Source organism: Lutjanus erythropterus, chromosome 16, assembly GCF_056507025.1.
Source record: "Lutjanus erythropterus isolate fLutEry1 chromosome 16, fLutEry1.hap2, whole genome shotgun sequence".
NCBI classification, from domain to species: domain Eukaryota; kingdom Metazoa; phylum Chordata; class Actinopteri; order Lutjaniformes; family Lutjanidae; genus Lutjanus; species Lutjanus erythropterus.
The window spans coordinates 18,760,147-18,784,204 of record NC_139332.1 but is presented as its reverse complement, the minus strand read 5'-3'; the positions used below and the strand labels follow the sequence as shown (position 1 = coordinate 18,784,204).

At 40.2% G+C, this 24,058-nt stretch overlaps 1 protein-coding gene across 1 annotated transcript in view; it reads left to right on the top strand.

The window, feature by feature from the left end:
- The window catches only part of pum1 (pumilio RNA-binding family member 1), a 37,035-nt gene that overhangs the window by 3,148 nt on the left and 9,829 nt on the right, over positions 1-24,058 (top strand). Inside the window, 16 exon segments of the mRNA XM_084739172.1 lie at positions 4,911-5,052; positions 5,055-5,083; positions 6,688-6,810; positions 7,307-7,375; positions 10,203-10,308; positions 11,717-11,910; positions 12,179-12,351; positions 12,433-12,697; positions 12,809-12,902; positions 14,188-14,286; positions 14,398-14,540; positions 14,984-15,122; positions 15,647-15,781; positions 19,489-19,788; positions 19,884-20,126; positions 23,356-23,626. Coding sequence (XP_084595298.1) covers positions 5,034-5,052; positions 5,055-5,083; positions 6,688-6,810; positions 7,307-7,375; positions 10,203-10,308; positions 11,717-11,910; positions 12,179-12,351; positions 12,433-12,697; positions 12,809-12,902; positions 14,188-14,286; positions 14,398-14,540; positions 14,984-15,122; positions 15,647-15,781; positions 19,489-19,788; positions 19,884-20,126; positions 23,356-23,626 — 2,402 coding nt within the window. The 5' untranslated portion in view covers positions 4,911-5,033.

Here is a 24,058-nt window from a genome sequence, read left to right as displayed (position 1 = left end):
ATGCTGAGTTCTGATTGAGAGGCTGGCAGTTAAATCACCTGCCTCCTGGGCTGGCTAGTAAAGTATTTCTCCGGTTTATGTCTGTAACTGTCGATCCCAGCTCTCTTGTTCTGTTTATAAGTAATTAAGTAGCTAATTCACTTTGATTCACTTTGCTCTAAGAGTGTTAGACCTCCTGTATGATTGATATTGCTGTTGTCCTTTACATGGCTGCAGCTTCTAAACTTATGTACTTTGGCTTCTTTAGAAGGATTTAGGGCCGAAGATTTTCCAAGTCGACTAGTAGAGTTCCAGGTCTGAGAGAGAATGATTTAAATGACATTGTTAACACTGTGCTACATTACAGAGAAATGCAAAACTGCAATAATTAGCCTTTGCATATGAATTTTGCACATAGCAAGCCACCTCTTACAGACAGTGGTAACAGCAAAAGCATATGTAGTGATTCTGAATATGTGGAAGCAACCAGGAGGGCGACTGAACATTTTAATTTATTTGAACTCAATATAACATCATCCCTCTCCTGCCTCCGTTATATTAACCCTGGTTAGCACCAAAGGTAGGCTAGCATGGTAAATTAAACCTTCACTGGCTCGGGTCCAGCGAAATCTATTGCACGTCTGTCCACCCTGAGAGGGGGATCCCTCGTCTGTCGCTCTCCCTGATGATTCTTCCACTTTCTTTTGTCTACAGGACAGGTGGTGTCGTACACTGTACAGATTGTAAAACCCCTGACACACATTGTGATTTGTGATACTGGGCTAAACAAATAGAATTTGACTTGACACATTCTTCAAAAAAACAAATATTACCTTAAAAGCAGAAAGCATTTCTATTTTGTATTTTTTTTACTCACAAAGTGAAAAATCAGCTTTTGTAATGTACCTCTGGCAAAATTGATTTAATTGGGCTGATTTTCAGTACTTTGTGTAAACCCGATGGCATGTTTTGTACTTCCATGTCATAACAGAAAAGGTCTGTGTTGCAGCCGCCCCCTTGATACTTTGGTCAACTATTAAGGGGCTGCCCTAGCAGGTTTAAACTACTGAGTTTGATAATTATGTTAAATCTTAATTCATTAGTGTTGTGCAGCAGAAAGATGCCATTCTACTAAATTAGACATGGCATCAGTTAATTTTACTAACTTAGACCATTTTTAATCAAAGAGCAACTGTTAATACAGTAAACTGCTGTAGTGTTTTGCTGGGGCGCAAATATCTGTACTCTTCTATGGTAGAACTGGCAGAGAGGCAGCATCCTTTATTAGGTACACCTACCTAAAACTGCCATCTAAAACATCACTGCAAAAAAAAAATTTAAAACCTCTTTTATGAATGTTGTAGAGAGGTGTTGGATCTAATTAAACTTTTATGCTTATTTCCAGAGGTTGTCATTTATGGTGTTGTTGAATTGTAATGTTTATACTGAGAGGTGTTTCTAATATTTAGTCTGTCCTCAATGATATAAATCTGATAGATAAAGTAGGCCTATGAGAAACACTTTAACCTTCATAAAGGGATTTTTATTGCAGTGCAGCTACAATAGACTGCATTAGCTTTAGCTAGGTGTGCCAAACAGTGTTGGGTGATTAAAGCTGAAAAATTTCTCACAGTAAGATGTTTCATTTCAGTATGTCATTATTAATTATTGATGGCTTTTAAAAGACCAAGAGAAAAGGAGTTAAATTTAACCACTTTATTTTGAATTTAACATCTTTATTTATCAGAACACACAGGTAATATACTTAAAAAAACAAAACAAAAAACTGCCATACTGGGGAGCTGACCTATTTATTAACAATTTCCTCAGTGTTTGCACTCATTTTGTCACTCCACACTGCTTCTTTTGTTGTGTCACTTGTCGACTTTACAAGAGGTCAACACACCTGGTGAATGATTGGCTTTGTGATTTGTTTTGTGTCACTTGTAGCATGCTACATTATGAAAGGATATGATAGGCTGTTTATGAGCTGGGAATATGTGTTATGTACTTTCAAGGAGGTTTGGATTCGTGAATTGAACATTTTAATGAGCATTTTTCTTACTGCTGTTGATGAAGTGTCTATTACCAATACATATCACTGTTGTTTTATTGCCCAAGTCTAGCACCAAATAAACAAGCAGGTGAGTGGATTTTGACATTAAAAACAGTTCAAGCCACAATACCTGTTGAGATAATTTTTGCATCTCTGGTGTAGCCTGAAGTTGTAAAATGTGAGGCCCATTTCTATTCTAAAATAACTATGAGTTTCATTAATGTAATACTGTTGTATTAGGAGATTTATAGAATAGTAATACTTACTCTAAACATGAACCATTTGGAATACAAGAATAATTACACTGCGAAATTATTTACTCCATATTTTGCCTTCTATCAACACTTTTTTATGAAGTAGCATGGGAGACCACAGATCATAGTGCCTCTGTCATGATTTACTTTCTGTAAACATGAGCTAGTAGAGTTAAAAGCCAGTATGCTGCCAGTTCATTAGGTACACTTAAACATGTAGTCAAAATAAATCCTGCAAAGGTTACAATGTTCAGGTCTAATTGAAACTGAAAAAAACTGAACTGAAATTTTCTTCATGGCCAGTTTGTAGGCTATACTTTGTGGTGCTGAGTAGGCTTGTGGTGGCCATTAGTGTTTAAACATGTTTGAGCATACGCTGATTACACAACAATTGTATCACTTGTCCATTGTCCACACTGTGGAACTCATTTAGTTTATTTTTGGATATGAGCATCCATGTTCATCAAAAAAAAGAATAAACCAATTTGTTACAAACTAAGCATGTTATCAATACTTAAGGGTGTAAGAAAATATCAAGTATCACTTTTTTTTGTAAAACCCTCTGACTGCTAGATAGCAGTGCTGTTATCTATTGTCCCTGTTCTGATTTCATAGAAAAGATTAAAAAAAATACTCAAATGTCATGCATATGGTGGTGTGTTCTTTATACAATGACAATTTTCCTAAAATTAGAAAAAAATGCTTTAGTTCATCTTGCTTAATGTATTGCAGTATGTTGAGTCATAACTCAATTATCTTGAGCACCAGAATCTGGATGACCAGAATCTTGCCAATACACAGCCCTATACTTAGTTGGGCAGTGGATGCTACAGTTAAACTGCACATTTGTGCTTCATGCAGCAACAGCAGCAGAGTATCACAAGTCAGGTTTCACTTATCAGGTGACGAGAACGAGACGAATTGACCGACAAGACAGTGGTGGATGTTTTGGTGCCAAAGCAAAAAACTAAAGCGCCTATTTGGCAATATTTCTCATTTAAACCTCATAACGTGGGACCTGATAACATAACTGAGGCAGTCTGTAAGCTTTGTCTGAAGGTGGCGGTATCTGGAGGTAACGCTCTGATCCACACCACCATTTTTAGTGCATCATACTGCAGAAATGGGCCTCACAGAGAAAGCCCACCTAGTGAGGCCGGAACATTAAAGATGAAAAAAATGTTCTACAAATATTGAGCATCATTTACGAATATTTTTTATTGTAAAATGTGCAGTGTAATAGTAAGACCTTTGTTCTCATGAGTTAATTAACTAGTGGGAAAATTTCCTCACCATGGAATCCATACTGTTGAGTTGTTATTATCCTGAAAGGTGGTTCTAGTATATTGTCTATTTTCAGTTACAGTATACATGGAGCAGGTGGTTTTTGAAACAGTCGCAGTTAAACTGATGTCATATGAAAAGAAATTTGCTTTTGGCTTCTGTGAGAGGTAAAGTTAGTAAAGTTTGTAAACGAGTTGCCTACTCACAAATCTCGTAGCTCCATCTGACTGACATTTCACCATGCATTGCATTTAATGGCAAGATTGTGGTATGTTGTTGTGCTTCTAGTTTGGGAACTCAAACATGTTTCTTCCATCAGTCTTTCCCCTCCCCTGCTTGTATGTTATCACATACAGCTGTTACCTCATTGGATGGCCTTTGAAAGGTCATTGGCAGCCCGGGTCAAGGTGAAATAATTTGAACTTGGAGGTTTTGAGATCTGAGTGCAGCGCTCAGTGGTGATTTCTAGCTGTGCACCATGCCAAGGGTAGGACCCCCAGGCCACATTGCCCTAAATTTGATGGCTCAAAATTTAACTTGTGTTTAAACAATACAAGAAAAGCAATTTAATCCTATTTAACACAGCCTTCCTTAACTGTGGCACTTGTGTTTTCCACCATTCCCATCATTTTTAATCTGGTGTTTCCTGAAGATATTGTTTCCAATTTAAAAATGAGCTAGACTTCGTAGCCAGTTGGGGAAACAAGCGGCAAACTCCACAGTACATTCTACCCACTTAAACCCCTGCTTCCATTCACGGCTAAATTTTCATTTAGTTTTTTTAAAGTTTGTCGTTTTGCCCATACTTGAGCAGCCCTGGCCAGGACCCCAGCCCTGGATTTTTTAGGGATAATATACTGATATTGGGGGGAAAAAAACGAACAAGGGGGGTGAAGAGAGAGGGGGATGACACGCAGCAAAGGGCTGCAGGTGGGAGTTGAACCGGTGGCCGCTGCAGAGGATTGACAGCCTCCATACACGGGGCGGACGCTCTACCAACTGAGCTAAACAGCTGCCCCAGCCAATACTTTTTTGTTTGCTGTTTTTGTAAAATGTTGAACTAAAAGGTGCAAAGGGCTCTGTATGTTAGTGGAACTGTAACCACGGGGGGGGGGGGGCCTACATGGAATGTTTGGTGACCACACTGTAACCCTTTCTGGGCCCATTGGCCCAAAGGCCAGCGTTGATCCCAGTAGGTCTACCTAAACTGGTAACTAAGCACAAGATCTCCACCCTGAATGAGTGAATTCTATGTTAAACTGGTCAGAGCTTTTCAAACATGTTGTCTGTTGCATATACTGACTCTGTATGTCATTGATGTGTTTCTCTCTGGACAGGCTGTGGTGGAATGAGCAGTGTGTGTGTGTTGAAGAGGAAAGCAGTGCTCTGGCAGGATTCATTCAGCCCCCACCATAGAACTACATCTCCCAGCATGCCCGTGGTGCTGAGCAGCGGAGGACATGCCCCTCCAACTGGGCAGACCCCTCAGGCCACACCTCCTAGCCAGCAGGTAAAACCCAACACCTTCACACCTTTACATATTTTATTCCTTCATTCCGTGACAGAGCTCTGACAATAATTGACTGGTAGCACATCTCAAGTCTTGAAGTCAGTTATTGGGTCCAGTTCCATCTGTGTGCTTTCTCTGCCCTTGTGTATATTACCAAATTGAACCTGCACAGTACTACAAATGCTCTGATGAAGGCTTTCGTGAAGCGTTTGTTTTTTTGTGATATGAGCTAATAAATAACTGAAATGTGAGGATATTGTCCTCCCTGACTTGAAGACTTGAGATGTGCTACGTTTTTAATTTTTTGGAATATGCTCACTGGTTTTTGGGTTTAGCACTCCACTGAGAATCCCATCATTGAAGCGCAACCTCTTTTTCTAAATTCAATAATTGACTGGTGTTTTAAATTAGCATCTGCTATGAACACAATCATACTTGCAAATAAATTATAACAACACTGGACAAAGAGTAGTAAATCAGATGGAATCTGAATCATTGTTCAACTGAATTTAGTCAATGTTACATGTTTGTATATCAAACATACTTGAGCTGTTTGAAGTTATCACCTTTGGTTCTGGTCACATATGATGGCCGTGTGTCACTGTTACTTGCAGCTCTAGTTAGGTTAGACCAACACCTGCTAGTCATGGCTCTGTCTTTATTCCACTGGCCAGCAGTGTTGCTGATGTAGGACAGCTGTTGGCCTTTCACACTGCTACTCGGGCAGAGAGTGTTTCCTAAAACTTAAAGTTTTGATAACATGGTTAACATATCAAATGCTGGAAAAAACAGTCCAGTCCGTCTGATAAGTAACAGTTTAGTCTAGTGAATGATGTCTTGGTAACTTGTCCCACTGCATGCTTTGCGTGCACAACAGATGACCAAGCCCATCTGTTTCCAGGACATGTTGACTGATCCTTTGATGACAGCGTCTTGTGGGGAATTTTGTGTTTGTCCTCAAGATGAGTAAGAGGAAGTCCATGTAAGCTTTGCCAGTGGATTTACTTGAATTTTTTGAATGGACAGGGCTCTAAATACTTGGGCATTCAGTGCTGTTATAGTGATGTTAAATTTCAAAAATGCATATGACAAATTTGGACTCCTTAATATGTGGTCATAAGTTTGAAAACAGAAGCCCGGAGGAAATTTTTTCAATAACCTTGCATAAAACAGCTAATTATTTCCTCCTGGGATTTAGGGTCTCAGCAGATTAATTATTTTAACAGTCCATCTCAGGTTCTCTACTAAAAGACTAAAGAATGGACTTTTTCAATGCAGCAAAGAGACTGTGGAGTACTATTGCTATAAACAAATCATTTAGACTGAGGTGTCTTTTTCACCCTTGGTGTTGCTACAATAAATTGTACATATGACTGGCTATTCAGTTACAGTATATTGATGTTGATTTGTATGTTCCACATGCATTTAAATGTAGGCTGCAAGCTAGTCTTTTTTTCTTTTGTTAAAATCCACCCTGTAAAACATTGGTTAAAAACCCTGGCTATACCTACCTGTCTCTAGTTGTTGCTCAGACACACTCTGCTTGTTGCTGTTGCCAGTAATTCCAGGATAATATGCATGTCTACTCTGTGTGCGTCTCTAAGGGTGTGGCGGGTGCTGGACGTTCCCAGGATGATGCCATGGTAGACTATTTCTTCCAGCGGCAGCACGGTGAACAGCCCGGGAAGCATCGCTGGCCCACTGGAGACAACATCCATGACAGCCAGGTGTGTGTGTGTGTGTGTGTGTGTGTGTGTGTGTGTGTGTGTGTGTGTGTGTGTGTGTGTGTGTGTGTGTGTGTGTGTGTGTGTGTGTGTGTGTGTGTGTGTGTGTGTGTGTGTGACACAAGAGGTAATGTGCTATTGCAACACTGGTGCTGTTATTCTATTATGTCACGCGCTATTGTTTGTTTAAATTCTCTGGCTGTAAAATACTGACACTGTTTCGGCTCCACGTTTAGAAACACGATTGTCAGTGTCCATTTAATGTTAAAAAACTGAAACAAACAACAAACTTTAATTGATGCTAATTTGAAAAATGTTTTTAGTCTTTAAAAGCTTTTAATTTTTATGTTGCCTGCTGCAATGTTTGAGGAAAACATTTCTGAAGCTAATCACTTATAAACTCTAACTATAATTACCTATGTTAATGTTTATACAGTGGTTGAGTATGAAAGACATAACTTATCATTCTTTCCATGTCCTCTGGGCCCTGTGTCTGCAGGTGCGGTCCATGGACGAGCTGAACCATGACTTTCAGGCCCTGGCTCTGGAGGGACGCGCCATGGGAGAGGTGAGACATCAGGGTGGATGGCGCGGGTCATGTATACTCCAGAAGAAGGCCACTTATGTGACCATTTGGCTTAAATACCTCAACTGAATGGAGCCTTTGGTCTGTGTAGTGTTATACTGAAATTAAGGTACTTTTTTGATACTTTTTTGTCAGAAACAGGTTGGTATAAGAATTTCCCAGCGTTTGGTACTTGTTGTTGGTCAGTATTGGTGTGTTCACAGAGAACGTGAAGTGAATTTTTGCATAGAGGCACATGGTGTGTGTTGGTGTGCAGTTGAGTCTCTGAATTAACTGCACACTTGAGCGGCTTCAGGTCTTTCTGTTATCTTCCTTTAGTCGGTCTTTTTCACCTCTTCTTTCTGGACACCTGTACATTCATGAAGTAAAACACTGTATATCGGCTCAGAGCAGAATCTGATGTAACTCAGGGTACCTGTTCCTCCAGCTCTTTCTCCCAGAGCTCCCTGGCAGCTGTCTGTTGGCGAGCGGTAGCTCTGCCCCTCCATTCCGCCCCATCATCCCCTCATAACACTTTGCAAAGCCCTGCAGTGTACACATTATTTTGCTGAAGTTGAGAATTTTTAACTCACACTTTCAATTTAGCTCAGTACAGTGTGACAGGCTATATTGTACTTAAAGCTATGGTTGTTTTGGTGTCTTGTTTTGGTGTTTTGAAAACAGTGTTTGGTGTTTTGGGTTTTTTTAATAGCTAACCTAAATGGCAAAGGGCTACTGGCTTCATAAACTATCATACCTCTGTAGTATCAGATAGAACAGCCAGTAAAAAATGAACACTTTTGGCTGAGATGCTGGAATAGTGTTTTAGTAGATATGGCCTGTTGGTAAAATCATGGTTTGCCATTTTGGAAATATTCATATAATAATACATGGGCATTTTTCAGGCCAGGTCTATAATATATATTAACATTTGATCCAATGACTATACCATAGATCAGCAATTTGCTCTGATATGTATGAAATTAAAGTAGTTAAGATTTAATTTTAAATGGGTTTTGTACGCACTGTGGGTCTCCTAGTTTTGCACCTGCATGCTGTAAATCTAATTGTGACAGCATTTTATTTATTTATTTACTTATTTTTGAAGATTATTTAACATGCATATCCATGTGTCAGAGTTTTGATATTTAAACCTTGGATTCAACTTACTGGATCTGGAGCAATCGGATGAAAATGGCCGCCCCTGTACTTTGTGACTCGGGCACCTGGCTGAATAGACACATGATGGATTGCTCAGAGAGTCAAACTTGAATAACAGGAAATCCAAAGAAAAAGAAATGGATCAGTTCCTCAGTGGAAAGCCTTGGAGCCAAAAGTATTGTGGACTTTGTGTTGGCATTGTTGTTCCCAAATGAAAAGCGCTGAAAGATGAGAAGAGGCTGAGCGGAGATGCATTTTAATTTAAGCTGGTTGGACTGGCTGTTGGCCTTTATTAAACATGGTCTACACTCAGTAATTCTGTTAATGTTGGACCGGTGCCTACAATTAGTTTTGGCTCATTGAAGATATTGCTGATGGATGTTCATTAGTATCTCCTATTGGGTGAATATTGTTTGGCTGCCATAGAGTATGTTGAATTATTTGTTTTCACCTAGAGAACACAGGTCAGTTACACAGATTACAAGTTCCCATGGAACCGAGAGTTGTTGTTTCCTGTGGCCAGAAGATACTGATCACAGTAGTTTACAGAAACAAGGTCTTTTTATAGCAAGAAAGTTGCTGACTGTAATAGAGAGTGAAAAGAGATATGAATAGATGTAGAGTAAAAACACAGGATATGCTCACAGTCTCTCAGACTAAGTCTTGCAACTAGTTAAAAGTATTCAAAATTTTAAATGCCCAGCCCTATTTGCTTTATGGTTTGTATTAGACACTAGAGTTAATCGTGTGGTAGTAGTGTATCGTTTTGTTTTTGCTCCACTCATCCAGCTAGAGTGGCCTGTACTTGTTTGAGTCAGGTGTAGTCAGGGGCCAAACTACTTCCAACAGGAAAAAAGTCAAAATTCTCTGATTCCAGATTTTTAATTGTGAAATTTTCATAACTTTTCACCTTGGCAATTGTGAAACACTGACAGCCAAAGTTGGCTTCCTTGTATTGCCATTTTATGGCAAACACTGCAAGCCAGACCTAGATGTCAAAACTGTACACAAAATAAACCAAGCAAGGAAAGAACTGGGAAGTTATCATTGGTCCATGATCTCTGCCTGAATAGTGCCCGGTTTAAAAGAGATATTTCAGGTGGACTGTGGAGCAGTCTCCTCACCTTCTTATGTCATAGATATATAATCAGTATACAATAAATGACTCCAGGTTCTTGGCAGTTTGTCTTTAAAAGTTTCTATTATTTGCTTCCTGTCACCTGCATTCTTTGATTACAGCTGACAAGAGAGATTGAAATAGCAGACTGAATGACAGGGAAATGAAAAAAGTAAATTAAAAAAAGAGAAGGTGAGTGATCAGAGCTAACTGACCTCATGTTAACCCTGTGGTGACTCTGATAGACACCCAGCGCTGTTCTGTGTCCAGAAGCTCACAGTCTTGTTTTGCATGACTCACACAACCTTTCACTGTGTGAGTGCTGCACGTGTAGCCAGTAAAAAGGTAAATACCACGGCACAACCACTTCCCAAACAGTCCATAAATGTTACGTGTTCATGTACCCAAAGTGTAAGATTTGAGTATACACCTAATTACTTGATATTTTTCATATTTGATATATTTTTTTATATGTGCTTCTTCAGTGTGCTTGTAATATCGGTCGCCAATTTTAACCTTGTCTTTTTCTCTTCTCCTCTTGTGTCTTTGTAGCAGCTGCTAACTGGTAAGAAGTTCTGGGAGACAGATGACTCTGGGAAGGATGGACCAAAAGGGATCTTTCTGGACCAGTGGAGGGACAGTGCATGGGGTGCCTCAGGTATATACTAGTCTGGTATTACATTTGCAACAATGATAGTGTTATACAGGAACGTTTGTTTAAGCATGGCAGTTCATTTTTCGCAAGCACATCAACAAACTACCACAACAATCACTCTCTGAAAAATTTAGATTCCTGTCAGAAGAAAATGGTGATGTCAAAGTGAAATCATCTGTATGTTTGCCCAGATAATGATGAGATTTGTATAAAATCAATACAATGCAGTTATTTCTGAAGGCACGATGACAAAAGAAATCTCTCTGGCACATTGCTTGTCAGTTTATAGCTGTGGACAAAGTTTGACTGAAAGGCTTCTGGTAGTTTTAACTTCAAAGTGGAAGTGGAGCACTGTTTTGCTTTGACTTAACATTATGAAGTAAATGCACAGTGTTATGGCAATAGAATCATGACCAGCCATGTTTGGACTTGTATCCTATAAGCTTTGTTTTCATCTGTCTGCCACTGGAAACCTTTTTTCCTAGAAAAGCGATGTCCTAATTATATACTAAGCTAATGAACAGGGTCACGCTTCTGCAGTCCGTTATCTTCATTGCTGCTGTAGGTGGGAGAGACAGTTGTAAAAATTAAAAAAAAAAAAAAGTTGCAAGACTTAAAAATACAAACTCGTTGAGTTTAATATTAAATAAAATAAAATCCAATGAAAGGCATCCAGTATAATAAGTCAAACAACTGCTCTTGTAGGAGTCAAAAGAAAGCATCCATTGAAGTTGAGATGAAATAAAAAATGACTTTTTAACCCCTGTAGATCATATCCCTGGTCACAGTATGCACCTATTTAACAATATATGCCAAAAAAAAACAAACAATTCTTTTCATATTACAAGCCAATCATGTTTTCTTCCTGTAAAACAAAATATGACGTGTGTTCTTACGTTGGCTTGAACAAACCAATTTCATACAATAACATCATGACAACTTTGATGTTGAACTTTTAGCGGCACAGAGCTAAGATTAATTAGTTGGGTATCTAGCAGCAGCACAGTGTGTGGGGCGATGACAGGCCCACTTTTCCAACATTTAAATAAAATTCCTCCTGATTTCACATCCTGCCTGCCTTATCCTTTTCCCCTTGGAAATGTGTTAAGATATGAAAGCTAGATGTGCTTGAAATATCATTTCATCTGGCCTTTAATAGGTCCAACAGCCAGTCTTCGTGTCACAGTAAGTTATAACTAGTTGTATCTCTTGCCCCACATGTATTCTGAAGCATTGGGTGTTGGGCCAGCAGCAAATACTGTTGTAACCGTTGAATATGCATTTGTATGCAGTTATGTAGTTCATGTAGTTTGAAGTTACCATTTTCATGCCTGAACAGTTTTGGGAGCAAACATAGCTTTGTCCCCTGTGCATGAATGTTATTTAACAGTCCCTGTTCCTCTCATGTCAGATCACTCGGTGTCTCAGCCAATCATGGTGTCCCGTCGGCCAGGGCAGGGTTTCCATGGCGGTGGTGAAGTTGGGGTGGGCTCAGTAATGTCACCGCGCTCTGAGAGTGGAGGTCTGGGAGTTAGCATGGTAGAGTACGTCCTCTCCTCCTCACCGGCTGACAAACTGGATTCCTGCCTCCGAAAAGGACCCTATGTAAGTCCTGAAGTCTATTCTGTCTCTCCAGCCATCAGTGTCATTTCTTCTTTCACAACTTTCTTTCTCTCGTACATTGCTATTTTCTGTTTTCTTTTGCCTGTTTGTCTCCTGTCAGCTAGTCCTTGTCCTTCACCTTGTCCATGTTAGTCTGACTGTCCCACTCTGTTCCTTTTTGTCTCTTTTCCATCTGTCACTGTCAGGTTATCAGCACCTCTACATCTTTATATTTTTGTCAGTTATATATCTGTCTGTCTCCATCACACAGGGGCAGAGAGATGGAGAGGTGGAGGAGGAGAAGAGGGAGAAGCCAAAGGCAACATTTGAGGGAGAGAAACTGAAAGAATTGACAGAAGGTGAAACTGATGTCATTGGCGACGTCATCAACCCCAATGGGCTGCCTGTGCAGAACGGCCTCGATGTTGATGTCAAAGAGTTTGGGTAGGATTCTTTCTGACACAGAAATCTTACTCGCTCTGCAGAAGGCCCTTTAAACTAACTCCTAATCTCTCACCCCTGCAGTCGTTCCCCAGGCAACATGCCGGCCCCTGGCCCCGAGGGTGACCTGCTAGGTGGTCCCGGGGGTGTAGGAGCTGAGGGCCTGACACCCCTGGGAGGCGGTGGAGGCCCCAAACCCCCTGAGGACTTCTCTGGTGTAGAACAAGGTGGTGTCACCATGGACCCCATGGAGTCTGTGATGGAGCCGCTTCAGTTTGACTACAACTCCCAGATGCAGATGGACTCGGCGCCCACTGTGGGCTTATTTGATTACACCAACCAGCAGCAGGTAGGAGCCCATGCAGACAGTCGTATATATGAATGTTTGTCATTAGAGCTGTATGAGACTGTGCTCAGGTGGCATTAAAATGTGATTCACATGTTGTTGTACTGTTTGCAGCTGTTTCAGAGAAACAACGCCCTTGCAGTGCAGCAGTTAACAGCAGCCCAGCAACAGCAGTATGCCTTGGCAGCAGCACAGCAGCCTCACATTGGTAAGAGACTGTGTCTGTGCGTTTGCATGGACATATGAGCAGGAGAACTGAATGTCAACATCTCATTACCAGCTGTGACAGTGTGCCTGGCATTGTTTTCTGCCTCTGAGCTTGTGTGTGTGTGTCTTAAACATATTTTCTCTGTTGAACAGAAAAATATAACTTTATACCTTCTAAAACCATGTTTTTCTTTTTTAACAAACTAAAACAAGCTAACCTGCCTTGTTAACTCATAAAACACACTTCATTCAAACATGACACTGTTCCAACAATCACCAACTCAGGTTTGATCAAAATAAATCCTTAGTTCAAGTGTTGTGATGTGAAATATTCTCCTGCTACAGATTTTTTTTCATCCTACCCATTATCTAGACCAGTGTGTGCGTACTGTGCCACTGAATGAGTGTCTGTCACCAAGCAGTGGCCCTCGCTTCTCCTTCAGATACAGACCATTGAATTGCAAAATAAACTATCAAAAATCGGCCAACGAAAGCAGCGATTGACTCTTCCAGTTACTGGCAGCAGATGTAGTTGTCCGTTCGCCCAGCCCTATTGTGGACAGATTGGATGGCATGACAACCGAGCAAGATGCAGTCATGGAACTTCACAGGTCTATAGTTGAGAGCAAAATGAAGGCAGAGTTTGTAGAAGCGTATGGTCTGAGTAATGGCACCAGAAGTAGGAGGTTAAGAAGTAGAGAGGGGGGCATTGGCCCTCCCACTTGACGCCCCTGACACACATTTGTTTTAAGTCACGGACCACTGTATCCCAGTTTCAGAATAGTGACAATAACAGAGACTCTCATCCCGTCATTTTATATCCAAGAATCCAATTCTTTTTCCCACTTTGCTTTTATGCTGGTTAGGTCTAAGTAATCTATATTTGCAAGACTTTCACATGTTAGTTTATCAATACCAATGACTCAGTGGGTGCTGCAATTTCTAGTTTTTCATTTCAGAGAAAGAGAGCACAGAAGTTACACAAAACATGTTCTTGCAGTCCTGTGGTTAGTAATTAATTCTGGGTTAATATTTCTTAGATTTTCTCAAAGGCAAGTAAGTAAAGTTGCTTAACAAGCCTGAGGAGTCTCTCTTTGTGGTCACATGCTAACCTCAAAAACCAGGCAGTCTTCATTTATTGATTAGTATCTCAGTTTAAATTATGGATGTCCTGAAGTGTTTATCCTGTGCTGAGACTTCATTCTAAAAGTTCAAAGAATTTATTCCATGTATTATATAAAAGCTTTTCTGCCCTGGTTCACCTTTCCCCTCCATGTGTCTGTCAGGTCTGGCCCCAGCATTTGTGCCCAATCCTTACATCATCAGTGCTGCTCCACCAGGGACAGACCCCTACGCAGCTGGGCTAGCAGCAGCAGCTACACTCGGTGAGACCTGGAGCTCCGTCATGACATTTAGTTTTCCACAATAAACAAATGCATAAACACGCACTCACTCTTCCCATCTCACTTGTATCCTGCCTATGTGTGTACATCTAGGTCCGGCAGTGATGCCTCCCCAGTACTACGGTGTGACCCCCTGGGGGGTCTACCCTGCCAACCTTTTCCAGCAGCAGGCGGCTGCAGCCAACAACTCGGCCAATCAGCAGGCGGCAAACCAGGGCCAGCAGAACCAACAGCAGGTCAGTCGGCTGCTCGCAAAGAAACTGGCATGGCGATCGCAACTGGCTCAAGATGTTTGTGTTAGAGTGCTCCAGTTGTGCTACTTGAAATGTGCATCCAGTCTTACTGCTGCTCTACATTAATCTACAAACAGAAAATTCCGAATATTATAAACCAATCAGCAGGAAATTTAATTTCAGTTTCATCCAACCACTATTTGTTATTTACTCCTGATTCGCTCATATATGCTAATTCAAGGAATGTGCTCCTATCTTGGCTATTTATTACATGCCCTATTTGTCTCTCTGTGTGTGGGCACATTGTTTTAGACATTAACTACTAGAGAATGTGAACATGAGAGAAACTTGTATCTACAGTACACCACAGGGTCTCTGCTTTGCAACAGATTTTGTATTAATCTGCATATTATTACTGACAATGACAAATGCCTTATTTTGTAAAGGTGATGCGTGCTGGGGGCAACCAGCGACCTTTGACCCCCAGCCAAGGTCAGCAGGGTCAGCAGAATGACCAGCTGGTTGCAGCAGCAGCAGTCAACTCAGCCCTTGCCTTTGGGCAGGGGTTAGCAGCAGGAGTCCCTGGTGAGTAAGACACAAAACTCCCAATTAACCCACTTACATTTGCTATTCCAGGACAATATTGTGCTTCAGGAATGAATCCTAAAACCTGTTAATGAGTTAGCACAATTCCCTCGTCTCAAAGTCAGTGGTTTTTTTTGAATGGGTTTTTGGTTAGATGAAGTTTCGTGGTTAATGCAAGCTGACATGAAATCATAAATACCCCACTTGTGAATTTTGAAGCTTAGAATAGGAGGCTGCTAAATGAGACTACAGAAGTTGCTGGACATTAAACGTCATCACATGGAACACAAGTCACTTAGTGGGGGTAACGCTGAAGTCATGTGACCATGGTGTAGCTCATTTATAGCCTAACCTTAGTGTTTCATTTCTGGTGATTGCATTTACTTTCTGCACTAATCCAAAAATGGCTGCCAAAAATGATTCCTCCTGCACTCCCAGATATCCTAGCTCTAATTATCCAAATGAGGCATTCTTCTTAGTTTGTGAAAATGCTGATTATTGCTTTGTTGCTTTCTCTTCCTCAGGTTACCCTGTTCTGGCCCCTGCCGCCTATTATGATCAGACAGGAGCCCTGGTTGTCAACACTGGAGCAAGGAGTGGCCCGGTCCGCCTCATGGCCCCTGCCTCTGTCATCATATCCCCTTCCGCAGCACAAGCAGGTAAGACAGCAAAGCATGGACAGACTGTCAAAGATCTGGGCTGTGCTCCCAACTTTTCTGAGAATCCTCTTAGATGTCTAACTTAGCCTAAAAAATTCTTGTAAGGAGTCCAAGCTTAGGAGTGATTTTAGGAAAATTTTTAGCAGCTCTGAGTAAGGACAGAAAGTTTTTATCTTTGTGAGGAAGCATGGTTGTACCCATTGCTAGGTATGATAAATTCTTTTAAAAGGTGTGATTGGCTGATCCCCAAAAAGGTGGAGATAAGGTGCACTCCTAGTGATAGTAGATGTAGAATGGACAGTAAAACTGGTAGAATTTAGTCTTTATTATTATTATTATTATTATTCGTTGTCGTGTTGGAAGACACAGCGACGACCCAGACCCAGTTTTGCTGCTGATTGCTCGAAGGTTTCTTTCAAAATCTTCACATATCATTCTTTCTTCATGATTCCTTCCACTTTGACGAGATTCCCAGTTCCAGACACACTGAAGCATCCCCACAGCATAATACTCCCACCACCGTGTTTCACTGTGGGGACGGTGTTCTTTGGGTTATATGCCTCTCCGTTCTTTCTTCAAACATAAGCAATGTCTCTATTACCAAAGAGTTCTAGTTTCCTCTCATCTGACGAAAGGACAGGCTTCCAGTATGCATAATCATTCACCAGGTTGTCCTTAGCATACTTCAGTCTGGCTTGAAGGTGTCTCTTCTGCAGAAGTGGAGTTTATCTTGGTCTGCAACCTCGCAGTCCATTCCTGTGCAGGGCTCTAGTGATTGTCTTCGTCTTCTTCTGACTTGGCTAAGTCATTCATTAATGTCTTGGCAGTTGTCCCGAGGTCTTAAGACACATCTTCCACTAGTTTTCTTTCCAGAGTCTTTGAAATCTTTTGCTTCCTACCTCTGCCAGGCTTGTTCTGTACTGTGTGGCTTTTTGAATTTCTTGATGATTCTTCTCACTCCAGTTCTTGACACTTGGAAACCCTGTGGTAACTTTGTTTATCCTTCTCCTGCTTTGTGAGCATCAACATTTCTTTTTCTCAAGTCTAAACTGATTTCTTTTGTTTCTGGCATGATGCTTTCTCAAGTGAAAGCTCAAACCCTCACTGAAGTGTTTATATGGTGTATAAACTGGAAGATAACCCTCAGTTTTAACTTGATATTACAAGCTTTTAGCATTACAAAGTTAAAGCACATCATTGCACAACAGTGGTTTGTGCTATGGCTCAACAAAAAGGTCAGTCCTTAAGGGGGCTACTAATATTGACCTTGGTAAGTTTTGTTTTTTTCTGAAATAATTGTGTTATTGTGTGCAAATAGAAATAATTTATGCTTTCTAAAGAAAGTGTGTTTAGAAATGCTATGTTGAAAATTCCTTACTCTGTTTAAAAAAAATAGTTTTTTGGATAATTTTGAAAAAAAACTTTCAGTCTCATACGGGGGCTAAAAAGTTTGTCCTCAACTGTATAAATTAAATTTTATTTAATTTTAAGGACATCTCCGTACCATACTTGAAAAGTAGCCTTTACAAAGTTTGAAAAAAAAGCCAACTTGTGTAGCCTGTTCACATGCTTATAGTTGTAATATTTATTTACCATGCTGGTAATTTTAGTACTCAATACATTTTATATTAACGGGGGAAACCCGCCCTGTCCTTTTGTGAGCCTGCAAGGTGTGGACATCCGGTGGAAATGAACTGCGGCACAATATGGTACAGTGAAAGTGCTGTAATTGTTTGTGTGTTCACTCTTCTGATGAAGGTTGAGACACACTCAAACATCACTGCTGCAAAATTGCATTTTTTCAAATATCTGTTGTGATCGCTTTGATCTCTGGAGTTATTGGGTTAGGTAGGAAATTTATCTGTCCACTCTGGTTTTATTTTCTTTGATAAAATACTTAACAATGTTAAGAAAAGCACTATAGAAATAAAGATTATTATTTTGTGACTGCATCACTAAAAAGATAGATCTCAAATATTATCTCTGCTCAGTCTAATGTGTGTCATTTCAATAATCCACTGTCATTTAGTGTTTGGAGAATATTTCTGCTCCATCTTTGTCTTTCTGCCATTTTCTCCTCTGCTTAAAAAAACTTCCCTCCCTAGTGCTAACTATTTTTTTTACCTTGGGACAGGTTTAATCAATTGGTGGCCAGAGGGTGAAATCTAGCCCATTAGTGACCTCAATCTGGCCCTTTGATCATTTATAATATTTAAAAAAGTATAAATAAATAGTTTCTTCAAACGAGAGATAAATGAATTATCACTTTCCTTGGTTCTATCTGTTGATTAGCACAGAGATGCTGATTTTGTCAAAGTTTTAAGTAAAGCTGTTTAAGCAGATGGAATTTAGCAGAGTAAGATTGAGTCACAAATGATTTTAAATGCAACATTGTTTATTAAAACAACAAGCTGCTGTTAATGGAGGATTACAAAGGCGTGTTTATTTTCCTTGTACTTTTGTCCATGTTTCTTTTCCAATTGTGAAAAATAACAGTAGATTAGAGGAAGAAGAGGAAAAATAAAAAGGTGCATCCTTTAACACATTTAAGTTCCTAAATTCACAGGTTAAACAGAAAATGTAAATGTCTGCCCCCCTTGGCATTGTACTTTTTTCAAATCTGACCTTTTTAAAACATGAATTGAATTGGCCTGCCTTGGGAGCTCTCTTACAGTGAATATCTTTACCAGGATCTATTTTTAACTTTAAAGGGAAACTCCTAGAAAATAGTATAATTCTAAGAATTCTTAGAATTTTGTCACCCGGGGCAACTCTTTGTACTATGAAGCTTTATGACTACAGACCCTGGCCTGTCTCTGTTGTTAACTGCAGCCAACAGGACAGAGGACGTCACGCACACAAAACAACAGATTGCACGATGTGGTGGTTAAAAACATGTTCTGAATGTCCCATTCATCCAGAACATGCAATTAAGATATTACAGGACTGTATCTTCAAGTCTACCCTGAGAGTTCCCAGGTGTCATTACTGTGTATGTCAGTTTAGACACTAGTATCAAGGATAATGTATGTTCACCTTAATATTATAGATGATGCAAAGAAAATGGATTGGAGAGTGGTTGTGTAAACCACTGCCAGATTCTCCCTGCCTGTGCTTATTGGGAGACGCGTCTCCTCTACCACCTGGTGTTTCCAAACAAAAATTTGGACATCCTTCAATTTTAGACTCTTCCGTTAGTGAAAAACGATCAAAGCCTGTTTTGATGAATAGTTAAGTTAATGATGGACTTTGCCTCATTTGAATCATTAGTTGCTATGATGAGTAATTACCAAGGAAAATGCCATAAAGGTTGGTCTAATTGTATAATCTACATAAAGAAAGGAAGATTAAGGAACGAAAATATTCCTACCTTCTCGAGTAAGCAGCTTCTTTTATGTCATAATGATGTGGTATTTTAGGTTATTTACACCCCTTTTTAGCCCTTGTTTCTTCATTCCCCTTTATTTTGTAAAAGTGCTTTGTCCTGTCTTTTCTCCTCTTTTAGACTGTATATATGTGATAAAATTTAAAACTTAATAACAAAATTGAATTGCAAAAAAGATAATCCAAAGAATTGTTAGTGACTTAAAAAAAAGTCTCCAAATGCATCTCCTTAAGAATCTTTGTGGCACTTAGGTGAATTGAATTCATTCTGTACGATTATGTATTGTTTATTTAATATATTATTCTGTTGTCTGTCTGTCTAGTTGCAGCAGCAGCAGCCTCCGCCGGTGGTGCCAACGGTGGTCTGGGCGGTGGGGCCAATGGTCCGTTTCGTGCCATGACTTCCCAGCAGCCTCAGCAGCAGGGCGGCCCTGGTGGTGCTCTTGGTGGAAGCTCCTTCTATGGATCCTCCTCCCTCAGTTCCTCTTCCCAGAGCTCCTCTCTTTTCTCACAAGGCTCTGGCCAGCCAGGACCAGGTTCTGCCTCCTTGGGCTTCAGCCAGCCCACCTCCTCCTCCCTCGGGGCCACACTGGGGGCCACGCTGGGAGGCTTCGGCACTGCAGGTAGGAATACACCATTCCCCTGTAGTTGTAAGTAATTAACTTCTCTCTTTTTCTCCAGATACCATGACCTAATTTATATCTTTGTCTCCCTCTAGTGGCTAACTCGAGTGGTGGCAGTGGATCCAGGCGGGACTCCCTGACAGGCAACAATGAGCTGTACAAACGCACGCCCTCCAGCCTCACCCCGATTGGCCATGGAGGCTTCTATAACGGCACCTTGGGCTTCAGTCCTTCCCCAGGCCCGGTGGGCATGCCACTACCCAACCAGGGCCCCTCCCATTCCCTCACACCCCCACCCTCCCTGTCCAATCACAGCTCCTCGTCCAACCTCAATCTCGGTAAGTGTGTTTGATTCAAGTGACAGAGATTACCACTGTTATTGACTGTGATTTGTTCCACAGTAGTGCCCCTTCAATAGCTACTTTGTGACTCTATGGAAACTGTGTTTCACAAAGGAGTGTTAGCACTAAGTCAGCACTATGTTTATGTGCCAGAATATACCAGCTATGACCATCAGTTGGTATAATTTACTGCACCTGTCAGTTGATTTGTCCCATAGTTAGAAACCCTTGGTAGTTTAGTTTTTTTTTCCAGATTTACTGAAGCTTAACACATTGACCCATCTGTCTTTTTTAGATTAGGTATATGGATGGTGTAAGGGATGGTTTGTATTTTTCTTAAATGGAGTTGTATGAGGTACTTAGCTATAGTCCTTGTCTAGGAAGCAAAGCAATGTACTGCTGTGGACAGGGTCAGCAGCAAAACATATTTTAGCCACATAAAAAATTCAATTTCATTTCATGTATCTGCTATATTTAGAATATTTTCAAACTTTTACCTTACCTTCAGAAAGCCTATTTTCTGACCAGAAAGCACAGTTATATAAGACAAAAATCACTCTCTCCGAACCAACCAAACTTCATAGGTGAAATCAGTAGATTTACTTGTCTACCGCTAACTTGAGCTGTTAATTTGTTTGTGTTATTGTTTGACTAAACAAACTGATCATGGCAGCAGTAAACCGGCAACTCCCATGTTCTGCAAGGTAAAACTGCTGTTTTTACCAAAGGAGACTGGTGGCTTCAGAAAGAGTGATAGTTGGCTTTTCTAAGTAACTAAAATAGTTTTCACCACTGATCCTGCCCACAGCAGTACATTGCTTAGTAATCCTGCTGCTTCTTCCAACTGGAGGCAAGTTGATATCACATCTGCTGTAGGTAATACATTAACTATGGATAAGTAACTCATACAATCCTACTTCAAAATATCAGGATTATCCCTTTAATAAGTACTTGGCATAATGAGAAGATTTTTGTTTTTATCATCTTATAGTCAAGGCATATCTTTGTCACGTATCTCCCTTTTTTTTTGTAATGTAAGATGTATGCAATTATATGTTTTAACATTTACATTTTAAAATAGTGTCACTAAATGTCTTCCCTCTCACAAATCAACTACTGTTCCAGTTAACGAGATCCCCCTAAATTAATAGACTAGAATGTGACAGCAGATTTGTAATGCAGCATGTCTTGAGGGATTCATTACTGGCTGAGACTTTTGTTGCTTCCTGTGTGCATTTGCCATGATTGACAGTTGGCAGAGTGAATCGTACCACCAACACTCAAGTGTGATGAAACAACAATCAAACAAAGTGACAGAGCCAAGTTGAGGCTTCGTAATGACTGTGATAGATTACCTAGCCCTGGCAGTTTTCAAGTCTGTAGAGGTGTCATACTACACTGTAGTAAATAGCAGCTTTTGAAGGGAGGAAACTGTACACATTGTAGTATTCAGGCTCAGACACTTAGCTATATATGTATATATGGACTGGTTTGAAGTCATTCTCCATCAAAAGACAACGGACAACAAAGTCCAAGTATTTAGGTACCACCTGGTTTAGATGTTAATTTTTTATTTTAACCAGGAGTAAATGATGCTTTGAGATACAGGCAGCAGCACGTAGACATGAGACTAACATAAAACAATATAAAATGTTTTCAAGTCCAAGGTTTGGGTGATTTTGCAACTGATTTAAAGCTGAGGGAGCAGCATATTTAAATGTCCATTTTCCCAGTTCAGTTTGGACTTTAGGGACAGTTAATTGCCTCTGTGTATGGGGCATGGGCCCTGGTACCAACTTAAGTACACTCTGGGAGTGTTTTGTGAACTGGAGATCTTCACCCATCCTCACATCAGCACAGGGCTGAGTAGATATTGAGAGAAATTTCATTTTTGGGTGAACTATCACTTTAAACACTTGACTTTTAGTGTAGTGTTTTTAAGTTTGAGAAGTGCTTGGACTTATGGATGGAGTGCTTGAAATTGTAATTGCATCACTTTCATAGCGTCTTTGACTGAATAGTTCACTTCTTAGATTAAAAAATAAGTCAGAGAGACTAATTGCTTTTCTCTTGAGCACAAAATGAAGGTGACTCCACTAAAGCCTCACTTGCCACACCGCAGCAAGTCGGTGTGCTACATGTCGTGTGCCGTCTGATAGAACAGTTAGTGGGAGGCTGGCAGATGACAACATGCTGGGTTTCAAAAAGCGTTGGCTTGAAATAGGATGTATAGGATGCCAAGTTTACTTAGAGAGAGGTGACATATTTTGAAACATGAAATGTTGTTTTCCTTTAATATGTCACCCATCTGTAGAATTCTGTAACAAAACATTTTTGTTTGTAGCACAGTAACATCTGATTTAATGTGATGAAGAAGTGAAATCATTTTAAGTATAGGTATATACATATGTAATTTACCACAGTTTGAATTAGACTTTGGGAAGGATATAGGAACCCTAAAATAAGTCCCAGGAGTAAAGACGATAACTCTCCTACATGTTGCATGTCAGTACTTCAGTTTTGTGCATGTTCATGATGAATAACATTTTTGAATACACAGGTTAGACTTCATTTCAAAAACTTGTATACAATACAGTCTAAAGTAGTTGAATACATTAAAGACTACATGAGTATCTGTTAAGACTTCAATAGAGAGATGTTAAAATTCTTGTGCATAATCAAGTATTACAATGCAATAATCCTCAAAACCATTGAAAAATTATCTTGGTGTAACCCAACTTAATATTTGAGGCAGTGCTGCCATCCAGTGCTGTGTTTCTGAGCTGCAGAGCTGTAATATAATTTTCATGATACTATCCCAGAAATTTAATACTGCAGTGTCGTCAGTTTAAAAAATAATCCATGTTAACCCATGCATGTAATCATTGCAGCAGTATCTGACATTCACTTCAATGACAGCGTAATTCATTTTCCACCTAGTTTTAAAAATTGGCATGCACCATAGCAGACAAAGAAAAAGCTCATAGAAACTGTCTGCAAGTACGACTTGTTACCACTATAAGATGGCCATGTAATTTGGATATAGTATGTGTATAGGAAGAACATTTTTAAATAAATAAATACTTGGTTTTATGTTCATAGCTTTTGGTTCTGACCTTGTATTTCTGGAAGATTTCTTCTAATCCTGCATCTTTTCTGCAGACTGAGCTCTATTTGAACACCACCAGTTCCAACAATCACCTCCCTATTCTCTCTGACCCCACAGGAGGCCTGACCAATGGCAGCGGGCGTTTCATCTCTGCAGCCCCAGGAGCGGAGGCCAAGTACCGCAGCGCCGCCAGCTCAGGCTCCTCCCTCTTTTCACCCAGCAGCCAGCTGTTCCCATCATCACGGCTACGCTACGGCATGTCGGACGTGATGCCATCGGGCCGGAGCCGCCTGCTGGAGGACTTCAGGAACAACCGCTACCCCAACCTGCAGCTCAGAGACATCGCTGGCCACATCATGGAGTTTAGCCAGGACCAGCACGGCAGCAGGTGCACAAATATCACTTACACCTAAATTATGCCAGTAAAACATAAGTGACCTGCAAGTCAGTCCTGATTTACGTGCCTTGCATTTTTGCGTGGCGTTTGGTTATGCTTGAAAAATACTGGATCCTGTATTACCCATGATGCAACTCACAGATCTTTCATTAGATCTTCTTTCCTGACCGGAGGTTGCGTTATACTTTTTCATTGTCTATAATTTTGACAAACAGATCAGTAAAAAGCCATCATAATATAATTACATATTATTTTAATTTTTGTTTTTTAATTGATAATGAGACATAGCTTATGTAATAGCATTTTAATTTTCAACAAGTCAATCAAAATAACATTTAAATAACTGACTTACAGATTATGCGTTTATAAAGGCATTGAGTAAAAAGACGAACAGAGACACTTGACAGTGTGACCACACAAAGC